The sequence below is a fragment of the Monodelphis domestica genome, chromosome 2 (genome assembly GCF_027887165.1).
Source record: "Monodelphis domestica isolate mMonDom1 chromosome 2, mMonDom1.pri, whole genome shotgun sequence".
Taxonomy (NCBI): Eukaryota; Metazoa; Chordata; class Mammalia; order Didelphimorphia; family Didelphidae; genus Monodelphis; species Monodelphis domestica.
This window is the reverse complement of record NC_077228.1, coordinates 64,258,270-64,276,847: the sequence shown is the minus strand read 5'-3', so window position 1 is coordinate 64,276,847 and position 18,578 is coordinate 64,258,270. Positions and strand designations below refer to the sequence as shown.

Sequence of the window (18,578 nt, the reverse complement as noted above, 5' to 3'; positions counted from 1 at the left end):
AATTACCTTTATCTTGTTAGGTGAACATCAGCTTTATTTGAAACTGGGACCTGGGGGTGGGAAAATAAAGTCCCTGGGTATCCATCAGCTAAGGAGGTATGCAAGAGTGGAAAGGGATCTAAGGATTGTGGAATCAAAGCTCTACAGCCTAAAGAGACCTGAGAGGCCATTTAGTCCAACCTCCTTTCTTTAAGGATAAGACAGGGGGAGAAGTGAAGGGATTTCCCAAAGGTCACATAGGGGCTAAAGTGAGGATCTCCTACATGACTAAAAAAGCCCAGGGCAACCAGAATAGCCAGGTGAGAGATAGAATCAGACAATATAGTACTTAGGGATATCTTTGACTTGATATGGATAAAGGTTGGATGGGAATTATTCTCATCTGTAGCTGAAAATTTAGAGCAGAAGACTGATTTTTTGGTAAACTATTATATTTTTCAAAGTGACAAATGGTGAGAAGAATCTTCCTAACTTAATACCAAATTAGTTACTTCAAAAAATATAAATTAAATGATGAGATATGTTCATTTTTAAATTGCCTTTCTTACTCTCTGATTTTCTGATAGAGTAAGAGCCATAATGAAAGACAATATAGTATGGGGTAGTGGAAAGAGAATCTGCCTTTGCATCAAAAAAGATCTGTGTTCAAGTCTTCAACATCTCTAATATACACTATCTGTATTAATCTCTCAAGCATCACTAAAGATTTTTTTAAATTAGGAAAATGACATCGTGTTTCAGAAATTGAATGAAATGGATGAACGAATGAAATATTTATTAAATGCTTACTATGTGTTGAAATATTTATTAAGTTCTTACTAAACTGCTAAGTGAAAAGCATTCAAATACAAAAGAAAGATTCAAGAAGATTATATTCTAATAGTGGAGACAATAGAAGTAATGACTGGGGGAGGGTGAAGTTACTGGTGTGGTGAGTAGAGTCTTAAAGGAATAGAATGATGAGCCCTTTCTAGAAGTAATAATGGTAATATTGATTTGATTACTGTCTCAGAGCATGAGATAGATAGAGTTGAGGGAGGGTGAGTGGGAGAGATTGTGCTGTTATGGGAGAGGAAAGCAGCTTGAGGCCAGTTAGATGTAATGATTTCTCACCCAAAGGCATGACCAGATGGGAATAGTTGGAGAATCAGTTAAAAGAATTCATGGCAAGCAGTCCAAATGGTTTATCAGCAAGATTATTTTGACAGCTCTGTAGAAAATGTTTTGGAAAAGGGAGAGACTAGAAATTGGGAAAATAATTAGAATACTTTTCTAATTGCTAGTCAGTCATTTTTCAGTCTTTTCCTACTCTTCATGACTCCTTTTTGGACTTGTCTTGATATAGATATTGGAGTGGTTTGTCATTTCCTGCTCTGATTCACTTGAGAGATGAGGAAACTGAGGCAAACAAGATTAAATAACTTGCCCAGGATCACACAGCTGGTGTCTGAAGCCAGATTTGAACCCAGAAAGAGCAATCTTCCTAACTCTATCTACTGCACTATCTAATTACCTCTTGCACCATTTCTAGACAAAATGTAGGAAGGGCCTTGAAAGGGAAGGTGGCCAGAGGAGGAGAAATAAGGGAAGGCATCAAAAGATGGTGTAAAGGTCAAATTAATAAGATCGGCAACAAAGTGGATATGGGGTGTGAAGATTGCAAAACTGGAACAAAAGATGATGGTGGTATCTGCAACAGAAATAGGGAAGTTTGGAGAAGGGTCAAGGTTGGGGAGGAAGCTTAGGGAATTCCATTGTAGGCATGCTGAAATTTAATTTCTAATGGTACATGTAAGTAGAGATGTCCAGCAAGCAGTTAACAGAACAGAATTGGTTGTCAGGAGAAAGATTAAAGGTAACTATACTGATTTATGAGTCATCTTAGCAGATAATTAAACCCATGAGAACTAATGAGATCACTGAGTTGTCTAGTAGTTCAGTCATGACTGACTCTTCCTGCCCCTACATGGAGTTTTCTAAGCAAAGATGCTGGAATGGTCTGCCATTTCCTTCTTTGGTGGATTAAGGCAACCAAAAATTAAGTGATTTGCATAGAAGGCAGCATCTGGGGGCTGAATTAGAACTCAGGTCTTCCTGACTCCAAGCCTAGCTCTCTATCCACCAAGCCACCTAGTCACTGAGTTCATTAAGAAAGAGGGTGAAAAAGAGAAAATAATCCTACGAGAAATATCTACAACTAGGAAGCAAGAGATGGATCATAATTCTGCAAAGGAAACTGCAAAGGAAAGAGAAAGACTGGGGACAATAGTTTCGTGGGGGCCAAAAGATAGGAAAAGGAAGGGATCTGCAGTATTAAAACATGTAGGGATGTCAAAATGCTTCAGAATGAGGCAAGCCAGGCATTGAGCTATTTTTAAAACACTGACTGTCTTAGAGAAAGTAGTTTCAGTTGAGTGGTCAGAGCAAAAGGCATTTGCTTTGTCAGAAAAGAAATGAGTGGGAGATGAGGAAATTGTGGCAACAAATATTGATGACTAGGAATTTGGCAGAGACAGGGAGATTAGATCATAGCTTAAAGTGATATCAGCGTCAAATGAAATAGTTTAAGGTTAAGGAAGACTTGAACTGCTTTGTTGGTATTTAAGAGGCAAAAAACATGATTGAAGCAGCAAATTCCTAGAAAAAGCAAGAATGTATGAGATCAAAGATACAAGTAAAGGAGTTGGTCTGGATGAAGCGTCTACTTCATCACAGTCTTAGAGTAATGAAAAAATGAATGTGGGATGATATAAAAGGGTTCATGGGTATTGTGGTGCTGATGGTATCAATGCTAATTGAGTCTTATCCAAAGAATTGAAGACTCAAACTGACTCCATTTTGAGGAAACAAGCTTTATTATGACACCATAGAAACAAAATAGTATAGTAATTAAAGTAAGGAGATTGGGTAAGTAAAGGGGGAGAGAGAGGAGAGAAAGAGGAGGTGGGGAGAGGGAGAGGAAGAAGCAAAGGGAGAGGGAGAAGGAGAAGCAGAGGGAGAAGGAGAGAAGAAGGGAGAGAGAGAAAGAGGGAGGGGGACTGGGACAGAGAGAAAAGGAGAGGGAGGGAGGGAGGTGAGGGGGGGAGAGAGAGAGAGAGAGAGAGAGAGAGAGAGAGAGAGAGAGAGAGAGAGAGAGAGAGAGAGAGAGAGAGAGAGAGAGAGAGAGAGAGAGAGAGAGAGAGAGAGAGAGAGAGAGAGAGAGAGAGAGAGAGAGAGAGAGAGAGAGAGAGAGAGAGAGAGAGAGAGAGAGAGAGGAGGGAGGTAAGGGTTTTCACTAATGCTTTTTATCTTTATTAGTTTCTAAGGAAGGGGTATTTTTTGGGGGCACTTGTTGCCATGTGTCTCCAGGAAACTCATGGTCCACTTTGATCTTTGGGGCTTTACCCATGGTTCACTCTGTTTGCCCACTGGTGGGAGGGGGGCAGGGAACAAAGCACAATGTAAATGCGATGCTAACGATATGTTAAATGCCCTGCCAGCATCTTTGGGTCAAGTTTTGCTCTTTTCAGGCTAAGTAAGGCCATGAGTGTGGAAATTGAGCATTATTTGAACCCAGTCCTCTGTGACTGGGAAACTGAACCCTCTGTACTTGCTGTCCAGAGATCCCAACCAATGAGCTCGGTTATGTCTAAAGACTGATGTGAGGAGTTTTCTCATAATTGTGACTTTAAGGAACTCACATGTCTAATCTGAAAGGTAATCCCATTCTAATCAACTAGTTATTGTTTCAGTGTTCTTTTGATTGTAGACAGCTATTTGGCAGGGTTTGTGAGACATTATTCAGCCCACATCAATGGCACAATAGATAGTGCCAGGCCTAGAGTCAGGAAGACTTCAAATTCTTATAAGCTTTGTGATCCTGTGCAAGTCGCTTAGTCCTATTTGCCTCAGTTTATTCATCTGTCAAATGACCTGGAAAAGGAAATGGCAAACCACTCTGGTATCTCTGCCAAGAAAACCCCAAATGAGTTCACAAAGAATCAGATACAACTGAAATGAACTAAACATTACAAGAAGGATTTAAAGAGAGCTTAAAGAGTGAGGAGAAAAAGAATACATGAAAAAACTTGCCCAAGTTTTTTTTTTTTTTTTGCAAAATAGCAGGCAAGACTCTCCAGAGGGGAAAAGATGAAGGACATTGTAGTGAGTTTTAGGAGAGAAAAGAGTTCTCCCTCATTCTCCAACATAGAATAGCCAATTTTAAAAACAGGTAAAGAGTCACTCAGGAAGGAATCAAAGGATTACCATGCATCAGTGAGAACCAACTTGAGATTAAATAACATACTTTGTAGTTGAATCAATCACCAATATTGCACAACTTTCTCTAGTGGCATCCAATAGCATTCTGAAGGTAGATGGTGGGAATCACTGAATTTAGGGATTTTGTAAGGCATGTGTAATCTTTGGTCCAGGGCACAAAAGATTAAAAGGAAGAGAACAGTATAAACTGGCCAATGATAGGGCCAACATCTGGGAAGGAACTAAAATGAGACCAAAGAAGGGGAGATAGATTGAAATAAAAGACAGGGGTAGAGCAACTGGAGACCTAGGTGAAGATCTAGGATTAAGTTTATGAAGAATGAAGCAAAGGGAGAGTTGGAAGGATAGGAGAACGTGATGGAAGGAAAGAATCTCGGAGTTTGGTATCATGAAGGTAGCTTAATCTGGACAATAGTGATATTTAGGGTATTATTCTTACGGTTGATAAAGTTGGAATGAAGATATAGGTTTTGAGTGCTTATAAGGATTAATAAACTAAGAAACCATGTGTACTGGCATATAAAGGAGCATCAATATAGATAATGATGTCCTCAAGCATAATGGCAGAGGTTAGGATGCAGAAGAAGTCTGTGAGGCAGATTTTAAGTTATATAAGAGAAGAGAAAATAACTTAAAAGCCAATATAATAAGACATAATCTACAGCCAGTATCTGGACAGGATGATCTAGATGGAGGAAGGGAATTTCAAAAAGTGAAAAGTTTGCTGAGTGATTGTAGTAGAAAGAGGGCCAAGAGGTGACAAAAGCCTACTACTTCTCTAGGTTCTATGTGTCAAAAAGGGAGCTATTAAAAAATGGCCATGAATCCATGTCTACTAGAGGTTTCTGTGAGTGCTAAGAGATGGAGAGAATACCCAAGATCACACATTTATTAGGCAACAAGGCCAAATTCATACATGGGCCTTTGAATCCAGAGCTCTCTTTTAACTGCTGCCACCAATGAAGAATTTAATGGAATAAGTGGTATAAAAGATCTATTCAAGCACATATATGATCAAAAAGGGGCTGAACTGGTCATGTCGTGGGGGTGAGAGATGAGAGGACAATTTATGATGAGCTGATTTCCATAAAATATTAAGGGGAAAGAGAAGAAAGTTTCCAGCATATTGGTTAGATATTCAGATTACAAAAGGGGTATTGGACTTGGGTAAAGGGTCCTGGGTTTGTATCCCAGCTCTACTTATTATCTGCAACACCACAGAGTCAAATCAATTTACTTCCCTGGATCCTGGTTTCCTGATTTGTAAAATGGAGTTAATTATATTTACATTTCTAACTTCAATGTTCTTGTGAGGAAAACACTTTGTAGTCCTCAAAGTGCTATATAAATGTGAGCTACCTTCTATGTAAGAAATGCAGAAAGTTGTGGACAAAGAATCACACAAGACGAGCAGGCATAAGAAGGCTATGAATCTGCATACAGGGAAAAGAGCTCCATGCAGGTGAAATAACAGAGCTCTGAAGTATTTTTACACAATGAGAAACTGAGGCACAGAGAGATTACCCAGACTGAAACCCTGGACTCTACCTCTAGCCCTGACCTCTTTACAAGACATGATGTGGCTTTCCAACCTGAAATGATAATATTTCTCTTCTTGGCATAGTTTGAAGCATGCAAGAAATTGTTCATGATAATCCCAGAAATACAGGGTCCAGGAAAAGAGTTGAGCTCTGGCTAGAAAGCCATACAGATTGAACTTTGACCCTGGCAAGTTTGGGACATGAGGGAAAGGGGGGGGAAGGGGAAGGTTTTATTAGCTTAAGTGGTGTTCTGGGATTGGGAGGCTAAGGAAAGAATACAGTCCTCTCACTGGTTTAAGGATTACTTGCCATTCCCCTGCCTGGAACTGGTCTCTCTGGCCCTTTTCTCTCTTTCTTGAAGTAAGAGACAGGGAGACTGGTTGTTGCTCTTCACACATGATTGTCCCACCGGGCAGTGATCCAGCCAACTACCTATCCAACAGAGGCAGCCTCCCTCAATGCCTGTAAGCCCCAAAGAAGAGGAAGGGAATTTCAGTGGCTGCTCTGACTTCTGACAGAACCTTCAAAGGCAGGACACTACCACCCACAGCCTCAAAGAGCTCACTGCAGCCCATATTGTACCCTTCCTAGAGATCAACAACACCAAGGGCCCTGCCCCAGCAGCTTCTGGGGCTGCTGCTGGCACGAGTGGAAATTATGTCCCTAGGCTGCCCAAGCCTCTGGGTCCTTGTGGTCCTAGGTACTGGGTTGTTGGGCTTGGACCATCATGGAGTTGAAGCAGCTGTCCGACATCGCTACATAGCCGCTCAGATCATCGATTGGAATTATCACCCTCAGACCAGTGACCCAAGGTAATCCAAGACTGGGGGAATGGGGCAATGAGGTCCAGAAAGAAGGTAACAAGCAGACTGACTCTCTGGGAAACCAATTCTTTCCTTAGGAGAGAGCTCACACTAGATCTGACTATGTCCTGTTTCTAACTGTAAGTGACAGGACATGATATAACCTATTGCTCCTCTACTGATGCATTTTATTACTTGGGGAGCATTAAAGTTGGTGAGCTGCAATCTTAGGTTTGTAACAAATGCCATTCTATTAGTAAATTCAATTTCTGAATATGGAAAAAATACAACATATTAAACACACACTATTTCCATTAACCATACTGTCAACTTCCTTCCTGGAATTGTTGGTTATTGCTATCTACTTCACTGCTTTTAAAAGCGATTTATATTTTGTATGCTGTATTATCCAGGAGATAATGTGATATAGAAAAAAGTATCTGGGTTCAAATCCTGGCTTTTACAACTACTACCTATGTGACCTTGGGCAGTCACAGTTGCTCTGAGCCATATTGGTTTCATCTTTAAAATAAGAAAGTTGAACAAGCTGACCTTTAAGGTTCATCCCTTCTGGCTTGAACTCTCTGATTTTATTACCTTCATGTTTTAAAAAATTCAGATGCAGTCTTTAAGGGGTAAGTCAAAGTTGCTTGTGATCATCATTTGATTTCTGACTTTTATTTTCTGATTTTTGATTGGTGTCCCCCCAAAAAAACACTGAGAAAAAGCAATGTCTTTTATTTTATATTTCTTTATATTTGTCTTATGAAAGCTAGTTGGTGTGTTTCTTCTCCTTTGTGACTATCTTTAGCTTCTCTATGACTATGAGGAAAAACCATCCCATTTAGATTGGCCATTTCATTAGCCAAATCTTGATTAAAATGCATGTATTAATGAGAGGATTTTGAATTAAATTTAAAGATTGTATTTGCATTTCAAACTACGATCATAGCTGAGAAACTTTCAAAGGTGAAATGGAACCTTTCAGGAATAACTAGAATCAAAAAGCAAACCTATTGTAGGTAAAGATTCCAATGGACTGTGCTTGTATTTATTTTTATATTGGGTCAATGGCATTATTGTGCTTACTTCAACCTGAAACTACAGTTTGGGAGATTGGGAAAGACATGTTCCTCTTTCAGAGTTGCAAAATCAGAGTTATCTGCCAACATATGTCAAAATTTCTGAAAGCTCTTTACATAGTTTACAAAATGATGTCTTCAAATGTCTAAAAATCTCCACTAACATTTTTAATGATATTAAATGAATTTTAGTGGGATTGAGTTGAAATATAAGGTGATTACGTTTATATTAACACATATAGGGCACTGCTATTAAAAGAAGATTCAAAGAAAACAATCGTGATTTCTGGCTTATCTATAGGAAACTTATATGGTTGTTGATATTTCGTGTTTACACTGGATACAGGCCCAGTTGATAATCAAAGGGCTATGAAAACTCTCTGCCAAGACCAACTACATTTCTGATATAGCATGCTTAGTTTGTGAGGGGGTTGTCGGCTCTATCCTCTATTCCTTGTCTTCTTTTTTTTTCCTTTAAATAATATTTTATTTGATCATTTCCAAGCATTATTCATTAGAGACAAAGATCATTTTCTTTTTCTCCACCCCCCATAGCCGACACGTGATTCTACTGGGTATCACATGTGTTCTTGATTCAAGCCCATTGCCATCTTTGACTTCTAAAGGACTTTATTGGTACATTATTTACTAAAGCCCTATAAAACCTATGGGAAAAATGAGTAAAGCCTTTAAATGGCCGTGCCACCCAAGTTCCATTGCTGTAAAGATCTCTCTTGGAAACCTGATTTGTTAGATGGGGGGAGGGGGAGACTAAATATCCTCCCCCCAACTATAGCCAAAAAGTTAGTTGGAGAGACAATATATGAGTTTTCATTTAGTGAGATAATTTTGGAGCAGGAAATGGCCAACCACTATCTCTATCTCTAGATCTATCATGAAAACCTCTAATGGAGTCATGAAGATTCACACATGACTGAAACAATTGAATAATAAGATAATTTTTAGAGAGAAATCATAAAAGGTCAACACTTTCCCCAAAATTTAGTTCAAGAGAACAAACATATTAGAAACTTTTCTTTTATTTTATATTCAAGGGACCTAAATGACTTTTGGGAACAAAGTGTCCCGAGGAAATCTTTAAAAAAGGAAAATAAAACTTAGTAAATTACTTCAGAGATTTATAAAATTAAATAGTTAAAAGGGACCTTAGTCCAAATAGTCTAAACATACCTGATAATTAATCCCTCCATAACGTACTCAACAATTAGTTACCCACTTTTGCTTGATGATCTCTTAGGCAGCACATTTTTCTTTGGAAAAAAACTCAAATTATTAATTTTCCTGACCTTCAAACCCACTTCCACCTATTTCTAGTTGTTCCCCACTGTGGACTGGGCTGAACAAGTAAAATCATTCTTCACTAAGAGAGGATTTCAAGTACTTAAAATCAAGTCTCTCCATAAATATTTACTTCAGGGGGCAGCTGGGTAGCTCAGTAGATGGAGAGCCAAGCCTAGAGACAGGAAGTCTTAGGTTCAAATCTGGCCTCAGACACTTCCTAGCAGTGTGACCCTGGGCAAGTCACTTAACCCCCATTGCCTAGCCCTTAGCACTCTTCTGCCTTGGAACTAATACATAGTACTGATTCTAAGGTGGAAGGTGAGGGTTTAAAAAATTAAAATTAAAAAAATAAATGTTTACTTCAGGCTCAACATCCTCAGTCCATTTAAAAGAACCTCCAATGTCTCAATCTGAAGACTCTTTACCATTCTGATTGTATTTATATCTTGTTGGGTGTCGAGATCTCCCCTACTCTTTATCTTGTGGAATGCTTACAATTTATACCTTTCATATAACACCTCACTCCCACCCCATTCATTCCTTGGGTGTAAGAATTGTTTCACTTTTATCTTTGTATCTCCAGGACCTAGAACACTTCCTGGAACATGCTATTGTTGTAGTGGTTAAGTCCTTTTCAGTTGTGTCTGGCTCTCCCTGACTCCAATTGGAGTTTTCTTGGCAGATACTGGAGTGTATTGCTATTTCCTTCTCTAGCTCATTTTACAGATGAGTAAACTGAGACAAATAGGCTTAAGTGATTTGCCCAGAGTCACACAGCTAATAAGTATTTGAGACTGTATTTGAACTCAGGTCCAGGCCTGGTGCTCTCTCCACTGTACCATCAAGCTGCCCATCTTAGAAAATAATAAGATCTTGATAAGTGTTTGCTGAAATAAAAAAATGAAAGTAAAAAGAAACAAAATAAGAAAAAATATCCTTCCTACAGGTTAAAGCAAAAGAGGTCTTGAAAAAATAAAATTATATCTATAGAATAGTTTTTAAACAGGACTTTTGTCTTTCGTGTCTAGTTTAAAGCCCTCAGAATCTACTTTTAAGAAAATGGTCTACAGAGAATATGATGCCAATTTCATACAAGAAAAACCAAGATCTAACAGTTCAGGTAAGTCCCAAATACAAAACAAGTGATAAAGCTAAACATTATGAGAAGGTTAAGTTGATGCATAGCCCTTGTGCTCTCTTTTCAATAAAAAGAACTAAAGAAAGACCCCTTGGCACGTTGGCTAGACCATCTTACCATGGCAGATTTACAGGAGGACATGGATATGATTTGTAAATTGGACGGGTTGCAATCAGCATGAATAGAGGGAGGAAGCACTTTCATTGATGAAATGACAGTTCCATCAAAGCACCAAGCAATCAGTGACTAATATGAGCTTCAGATTCTCCAAATTTGCCAAGAATAAACTTCTTTGCACTTACAGGTACCTAGTTGGAGCTAGCTTTAAGGTTTAGCAAAGCATTTTTAAAACCCCCACCCCCCACCTTTCATCTTAGAATCAATACTGTGTATAGGTTCCAAGGGAGAAGAGTGGCAAGGGCTAGGCAATGACAAGGGTTGAGTGATTTGCCCAGCATCACACAGCTAGAAAGTAAGGCCAAATTTGAACCCAGGAACTCCCATATCTGGACCTGGCTCTTGATCCACTGAACCACCTAGCTGCCCCAAGCAAAGCATTTTATGTAAGTTGTTTTATTTATTTCTAACAACTCTGTAGGATAGGTACTATGATTATGTCCATTTTGCAGATGAGAAGACTGAAGAATAGAGAGGTAGAGTGCCACCTGACTGACCACTATTTCTGTCTAGCTAGTAGGTACTTAAGTTCCTTTACCTCAACTAAAGTAAACTAGTAAAAATGTCAATGAATATTTTCTTGTCAAAATAAGAGATTCAGGAATGAGCCTAACAGTTGTTACTTGATCTCTTATTGCCCTTCACTGTAGAACCCCTGACAAAAGGAAATGAGTGTAAGCTGAATTTTTAAAGTATATCTACATCTTTTAAAAATACTTTAAGTCAGAAGATCTGGCTTCTAGTTCAGGCTTTGTCTTGAACCTGCTGCATGGCATTGGGCAATATCTGTCAGATTCCATTTACTCATTTATAAAGTAAGAATGTTGGACTGTAGTTTTTTGTTCAGTCATTTCAGTCATGTCCATCTCTTCATGATCCCATCCGAGGTTTTCTCAGTAGATACTAGAGTAATTTGCCATTTCCTTCTCCAGATCATTGTACAGATAAAGAAACTAAAACAAACAGGGTTAAGTGACTTGTCCAGGGTCACATAGCTACTAAGTATCGCGGGCCACATTTGAACTCAGGAAGATGGGACTTTCTGACTCCAGGACTAGCACTCTATCCACTATAACACATGTATGCCTAAGAATGATGGACTAGCCAACACCCAAAATCCCTAGAGCTAAGTGAGTTTGAACAGGTATTCCTAGGTAATAGTTACCCCCTTACTGAAGAACATTACTCCCTCCTCTTTCATTTTCCTTCTCTAATTTTCTCCTCTCTTCTTTTTCCATATATTCTATACTTCTCTCCTGTGTGCTAGAGTTAGCTCCTAATTGCTTGGGAGAGATGATAGTTAAATTTTTCATGTGAACTTTTCACCCCAGAAATTAGCAAGTACTACAAATCAGGGTTTTATTTATTTCTTTTGTTGACTAGCTAAACTTAAGAAAGTCAGCCAATAAACATTAATAATTGTATAATAATAAATTAATTTATTAATAAATCATAGTAATAATTTATTTATAGGCAGTGCCAAGCACTATGCTAAGCACTGGGGATTCAATGAAAGGCAAAAGGAACTTGTAATCCAATGGAGGACAATATTACCAAAGACTGTGCATAGATAAGTTATAAACAGAATAAACTGGAGAAAGTCAATGGAAGGAAGGCCATAGAAAATAAGAAGGTTTGGGAAAGGCTTCCTGCAGAAGGTGTGGTTTTAGCTGGGATTTTCAGGAAGCCAGGAGGTAGAGAGGAGGAAAGAGAATCTTCTAGGCAAGAGGGATGGTCACCGAAAATGTCTGGAGTTAGGAAATGGAGTATGTGTTTGAAGAACAGAAAGGAGGTCAGAGTCACTAGATTCAAGAGTACTTAATGGAGAATAAGAAGATTAGAAAGGAAGGCAAAAATCAGGGGAGGTGCAGGTGAGAGGGAGCCATTGAGGCTCATTGAGGAGAGAAGGGTGAAATGGTCTGAATTGCACTTTAGGAAAATCAATTTAGTGACTGAATGGAGAATTGGACCAGAGTGGGGAAAGACTTGTGCTAGTGTAAGAGTTAAATTAGTGTCTAATGCTTCAACTATTATTTTTATAAAGTTTATTATCCAACAAAAAACAGAACCATGTGACTAAGTTTTCTACCTGCTCAAAAATCCCCGCTCCACCAAAACTTTGACAGGAAGGAAAGAGAGCACCCAATTTATATCCTGTCTAAGTCAGCACAAAACAAAAGGAAATGAGTGGAGTGCTGGGAATTGTAGTTTTGCTGAGGATTGTAGTTTTTAGGGTAACAAACAGATTCTAATTACACACTAGGAAGACCCGATTATTTCAATAGTCCAAAAATAAAGATCTCTGCCAGGTGTGTGTGTGTGTGGGGGGGGGTTATAGTTAGAGAAGAAAAGGGGAATAGATGAGACATGTTAACAAAGATAAAATCAACAAACATTGGCAACAGATTAGGTATAGTTGGGAGTAAGAGTAAGGAGTTGAAGATGACACTAAATTGTGAGTCTGGGGTATTGGGAGGACAGGGATGGAGAAGATGCTAATAATGCAGATTAAACTTAAAAGTTTGTCTTGTTTAACTTTTTTTTTCTTTGGAGGGCTGGTTGGTTGTTAAACATTTACCAGCATACCTCTGTCTGACCTTCACCAACTATCAGCATGGTCCGGCGAGGATAATGTGAGTGGCACAGCTCAATTCATAGGTCCATCGAGGCATTTTAATTCAATTTCTTCATTCTACAAATATGGAAACAGGGCCATGGGGTGGTTACCTAGCCAGAAACCAGTAGTAAGGACTAGATACCAGGTCCTCATATCCCTGGAATAATGCTCTTTCCACAATCTCACTCTTGTGGGCAATGTCAATATACTTGGGCATTGTATGCCTTGAAAGGGTTCATTTGTGGTAGAGATTTGCCAAGGAAGCTTAGTTTGGCCAAAGATCTAGTTTTGCCCCTAAACACTCTTAAAAGAAGTGGGAAATATTCACAGATGGAGGATGCTTTATGCTAGCAGAAACAGTGTTTTGCCTTGTATTAAAGTCCTCTGTTCTCTCGAAACAAGAATGGACTACCTTATTGATTCACCCTCTAAGACCATGAGTCTGAAATGAAATGTTTGGAGTAGGAGTTCACTGGGCTATAAGCTTCCTGAGGGCAAGAATTCTTTCTTTCTTTCTTTCTTTCTTTCTTTCTTTCTTTCTTTCTTTCTTTCTTTCTTTCTTTCTTTCTTTCTTTCTTTCTTTCTTTCTTTTCTTTCTTTCTTTCTTTCTTTCTTTCTTTCTTTCTTTCTTTCTTTCTTTCTTTTCTTTCTTTTCTTTCTTTCTTTCTTTCTTTCTTTCTTTCTTTCTTTTCTTTCTTTCTTTCTTTCTTTATTTTCTTTCTTTCTTTCTTTCTTCCTTCCTTCTTCCTTCCTTCCTTCCTTCCTTCCTTCCTTCCTTCCTTCCTTCCTTCCTTCTTCTCTTCCTTCTTTCTTTCTTTCTTTTCTTTCTTTCTTTCTTTCTTTCTTTCTTTCTTTCTTTCTTTCTTTCTTTCTTTCTTTCTTTCTTTCTTTCTTCTTCTTCTTCTTCTTCTTCTTCTTCTTCTTCTTCTTCTTCTTCTTCTTCTTCTTCTCTTCTTCTTTCTTCTTCTTCTTCTTCTTCTTCTTCTTCTTCTTCTTCTTCTTCTTCTTCTTCTTCTTCTTCTTCTTCTTCTTCTTCTTCTTCTTCTTCTTCTTCTTCTTTTTGCCTTTGTACTACTCCTCTGCTTCCCCAAGGTTTGGTGAAGAATCTCGTAGCCAGTAGGCATTTAATAAATGCTTGTTGAATTAAAATATTTGCAACCTATCTCCCTCTCTTACTGCAGATCTTTTTAGTCACCTCCCTGCTTAGCCCCCAATCTTTAGTGCCTTCCCCTCCAAGCCTTCTCCTTTTATCTCCTCTGCACCTTTGCTCTGTTTCTATTTCTGTAAAAGTGTTTTCCCCCTATTGAGAATGAAACTCCTTGAGAGTAGAAAATACTTTTGCTTTGTATTCCCAGTGCTTAGCACTCTGAGTGTGGGAATTGCTTAATAAATGCTCATTTATGGATTGATGGAGGAAGGAGAAGACAGTAAAGAAAATCAGAAAACTAATTGAATGATTATCTAATGTACAAAACAACTCCCAGGAATGTGATTGCCTCCTTAAGAGCAGGGATGCAGTTTGATTGAGAAGAGAAGTCCCTTTGTTTTGTTATAATTAAAGGTGTGTGTGTGTGTGGGGGGGGTAAGTAACAGTGAATTGAGAGTCAAGCCTGGAGACAAAGGTCCTGGGTTCAAATTTAGCCTCAGATATGTCCTAGCTGGGCAAGATAGCCCTTTCTTGGAACTGATACTTAGTAGTGATTCCAAGACTGAAGGTAAAAGTTAAAAAAAAAGTTGAGGGAGACAGTCAAACCTAATATTTGAGTGAGGACAAGTAGGTGGTAAAGTGAAAAGAGCATCAGGCCTGGAGTCTAGAAGACCTGAGTTCAAATCCAGGCCCAGACATTTATTACAAGCAGTGTGACCCTAGGCAAATCACTTTTCCGTGTTTGCCTCAGTTTTCTCATCTGTAAAATGAGCTGAAGAAGGGAATGACAAAACCACTCCAGTATCTATTCCCAGAAAATGCCAAATGGAGTCAAGAAGAGTTGGACACAACTGAAAAACAACTGAACAAAAACATTTGAGTAAGGGACCTCATGAAACAGGTGACTGGGAGATTTACTGTGAATGACCTGATTTTTCAGCTTTTTGATTGTACATAGACATCAGCCAATGATACCATGGTGATTAAGCACCCTGCACTACAGGGGATGGAACTCAGAGTACAATAAATACTTTAGCTGGCAAGAAACTTGCTTCAAGTGTAAGCCCTGGGGCACTGAAGCAATAGTTATAGACAGCAGGGGATGGAGCAATAGGCCAAGAGAAATTTCAAGTCAATCCAATGCTCATTCATTAAGGTCCTACTATGTGCAAGGCACTAATGGTATAAAGCCAAAGAATGACACAATGCTGAAACAATCCAATAAGCATTGATTAAGCTCCTACTATGTGCAAAAGCAGAACCAAAAAAGAGTCCCTGATCTGAAGGAGTTTTATAATCATCTACAGGCTCCAGACTCTTAGGAGAAAAATGTGAGACCAGGAATTAGCAGTAATTTGGGGGGGGTGGCAAATATGATACCAGAAATCTGAGGAGTCCAGCATGAAATCAGCATTAGCATAAACAGGGGGAAGGAGGGGAGCAGGAGACCAGAAAGATTCTTCAAGAGGAGATGGAGGGTAACTCAAGATAAAGGACTTGAAGCTAGAAAGCCAATGGGATTGACAAAACAGTGACCCAAATAGAAGCCAGACTCTTTGAGGCAACATGGCAGATGCTGAACTTGGAGGCAGAAGACCTCAGACAAAGTCTCTGCAATTCTCTGTGGCTGTGTTCTATCTACAAAATTGGGTATATTATTTGCACTAACTTACATTACAAAGCTATTTCCAATCCTATGGAGCTAGTCTAAAGTCTTTGGGTAAAAATGGACATTTTGGCAACATCTAGTGTCAGATATTGTCGGTGTCAGATCTGGAGGCAGGAAGACCTGAGTTCAAATTTGACTGCACATACTTCCTAGCTGTGTGACCCTGGGCAAGTCACTTAATTTCCATTGCTTGCCCTTACCTCTCCTCTGCCTTAGAACTAATATACAGTATTGATTCTGAGATAGAAGGTAAGGGTTTAAAAATAAACTAATAGAGCAGTACCTTTAAATTTTAAAAAATTACTGATCACTAAAAATATAATGTGTATGTTATATATATACACACATATCTGTTATCTTTTGTGTATGTATATATCCAGAGAGAGAGAGAGTAAAACTGCTTGATTTTTCTAAGGTTATTCCCAGTCTCCCTTAAATGCTAGTGCCTTCTCTCTGAGATTGTTTTCCAAATTTTCTTGTATGCATCTTGTTTGTATATACTTGTTTCCATGTTGTCTGCCTCATTACATAGTGAGCTCCCTGGGGGAAGATACTGTTTTTGCCTTTCTTTTTTCTTTGTATCTCCAGTGAATACTTAATGCAGAGCCTGGCAATCAGTAAGCACTAAATAAAAGCTTGTTACTTATTGACTTGTGAATATGATATAAAGATATAAAGAGAATTAGACTGTTAGAAGAAGTAGGTCTGAGTACCTGATGGAGTATGGAAAGTGTTTAGATTTGTAGTCATGGGTCCTGGGATCAGATCCTGACATTATTGATTGCTTTAGAGCATGATAGAGTAGGAAAAGTACTTAGATTTATAGTCAGGGATACCGAGTTCAAATTCTGATTTTTCATTTACTACTTTTATGACCTAAGGCAAATTACTCAACCATTGTGAGATCTCAGTTTCTTCATCTGAAAAAATGGGGTAGAAATATTGGGCTAGATGACCACTGAGGACTTTCTAAAACTGTAATTGCTATGATATGCCATTAATTAACTGTGTGAACCTGAGTCACTTTTTTACCTCTCCAAACCTCAGTTCTCTCATTCAGAAAATGGATCTCTGAAGTCTCCTCATCCTATGGATCCACAGTCTAAAATATCTTGCTCAACAAATGGTCACCCAAGAGCAGATTTTTCATTTCTTATCCTCATATAGTAACCAACTAGTAGCTATTCAAAAATAGGGAGATTTTTTCCAATGCCTTTTTTCATTTCAAAGGCATTTTCTTTGAAGAACATTTCATTCAGATGGAAAATGTATCTGACTCAAAAAAGGGCAAAAACACACACACACACACACACACACACACACACACACACAAGCGGGGAAAAGCACAGATAATAATAAGTATGGGCCATATGTGGGTGAGAACTCCTAGATCTTATTTTCTAGCCCTGCTTTGATTGCTGTGTGACTCAGGCCAAAAATCTCTAACCTCTATTAACAATATCAATAATTAGTTTAAATATATAATATTTTAATGCATAATATATATATGTAATATAATATATTAGTTAACACTTAGCTTTGTATCTGACACATAGTAGGCACTTAAAAATACCAATAATTATATATATATATAATTTTTATATAGTACTACATAGCTTTGCAAAGCACTTTACATGTGTTATCTCATTTGATCTTCATAACAACTCTGTGAAGTGGATGCTGCTATATTATTAGTCATATCCATTTTGCAGAAGAGAAACTGGGGACTAAAAGAAAGTGACTCATGCAGGGTCACATGGCAAGTAAGCTTTTGAGGTAGGATTTGAATTCAGGTCTCCCTGACTCCATATCCCACACTATTTGCCTCTTAACCACATAGTTTTCTTTTCTAACTCAGTGCAGTTAGGAGATAACTAGGGTGAAGTATTCTGAAGTAAAAATAGACAGAGCTGGGGGGTCATCTAGGTAGCTCAGTGGATTGAGAGCCAGACCTAGAAATGAAAGATCCAGAGTTCAGATTTTGCCTCAAACAAATTATTTAATCTTCATTGCTTCTAGTCCTTACTGCTCTTCTGTTTTTAAAGCAATATACATTATTGATTCTAAGACAGAAGGTAAAGTTGTTTTTTTTAATAACTAAAAATAAACAATCAGAACAGGAGTTATTAGAATTTGTGTGTCTGTGCCATTTGTCTAGCAGTCCTATTTTAATATAATTTATATTTATATATTAAAATATTAAAATTTATATATTTATATATTATATATTATATTAAAAATAAATATAAATATATTATGTATTTATATATTAAAAATATTAAAATAATATATATTATATATATAAATTTATATATATAATATATAATATAATATAATTTAATATAAAACACATGCATGTATTTTTACATTCTTGTTTGTTATAGGACTTCTTGGACCTACTCTTTTTGGGGAAGTTGGAGACATTTTGAAGGTTCACTTTAAGAATATGGCTAAGAAGCCTTTAACCATCCATCCCCAAGGAATCGAATACAACAAACTGTCAGAAGGTAAGAAGATTTCAATATTTCCTAGCACAAAAGAGAGCATATTATCATTTCCTATCTACATTAAACACATTGGAGCTGAATCATCAGTCTGTTAGGAACTGTTTTCCCCCAACTGGGTCAATGTTAAAAGTGAGCAATTCTGCTCTGAAAAAAATTGGAAAAGAATTTTGTCAGCATCTGATGAAAGGAAGGAAAACACCTAATATTACATCTTATATCACACACACATATCAGACTCATAATATAATGAGAACATTCTAGAATTATGAACATTTTAGAGTGAGAACTTTAGGCACTTCTTCTTCTCTAGCTTTCCTCACCCATGATTCCCGGAC

General features: G+C 37.9%; 1 protein-coding gene and 1 long non-coding RNA gene across 3 annotated transcripts in view; one reads left to right on the top strand and one right to left on the bottom strand.

The window, feature by feature from the left end:
• LOC103099658 (uncharacterized) overlaps positions 1–18,578 on the bottom strand; it is a 123,367-nt gene that overhangs the window by 40,007 nt on the left and 64,782 nt on the right. The gene's annotated exons all lie outside the window — the stretch shown is intronic.
• The window catches only part of F5 (coagulation factor V), a 95,440-nt gene continuing 82,929 nt past the window's right edge, over positions 6,068–18,578 (top strand). Inside the window, exons 1-3 of one of the 2 annotated variants that reach the window (XM_007480742.3) lie at positions 6,068–6,613; positions 10,017–10,108; positions 18,121–18,243. In XM_007480742.3, the coding sequence (XP_007480804.2) occupies positions 6,459–6,613; positions 10,017–10,108; positions 18,121–18,243 (370 nt within the window). In that variant the 5' untranslated portion in view covers positions 6,068–6,458. The remainder of the gene's footprint in view (positions 6,614–10,016; positions 10,109–18,120; positions 18,244–18,578) is intronic. The other variant, XM_007480744.3, reaches the window with a different exon arrangement.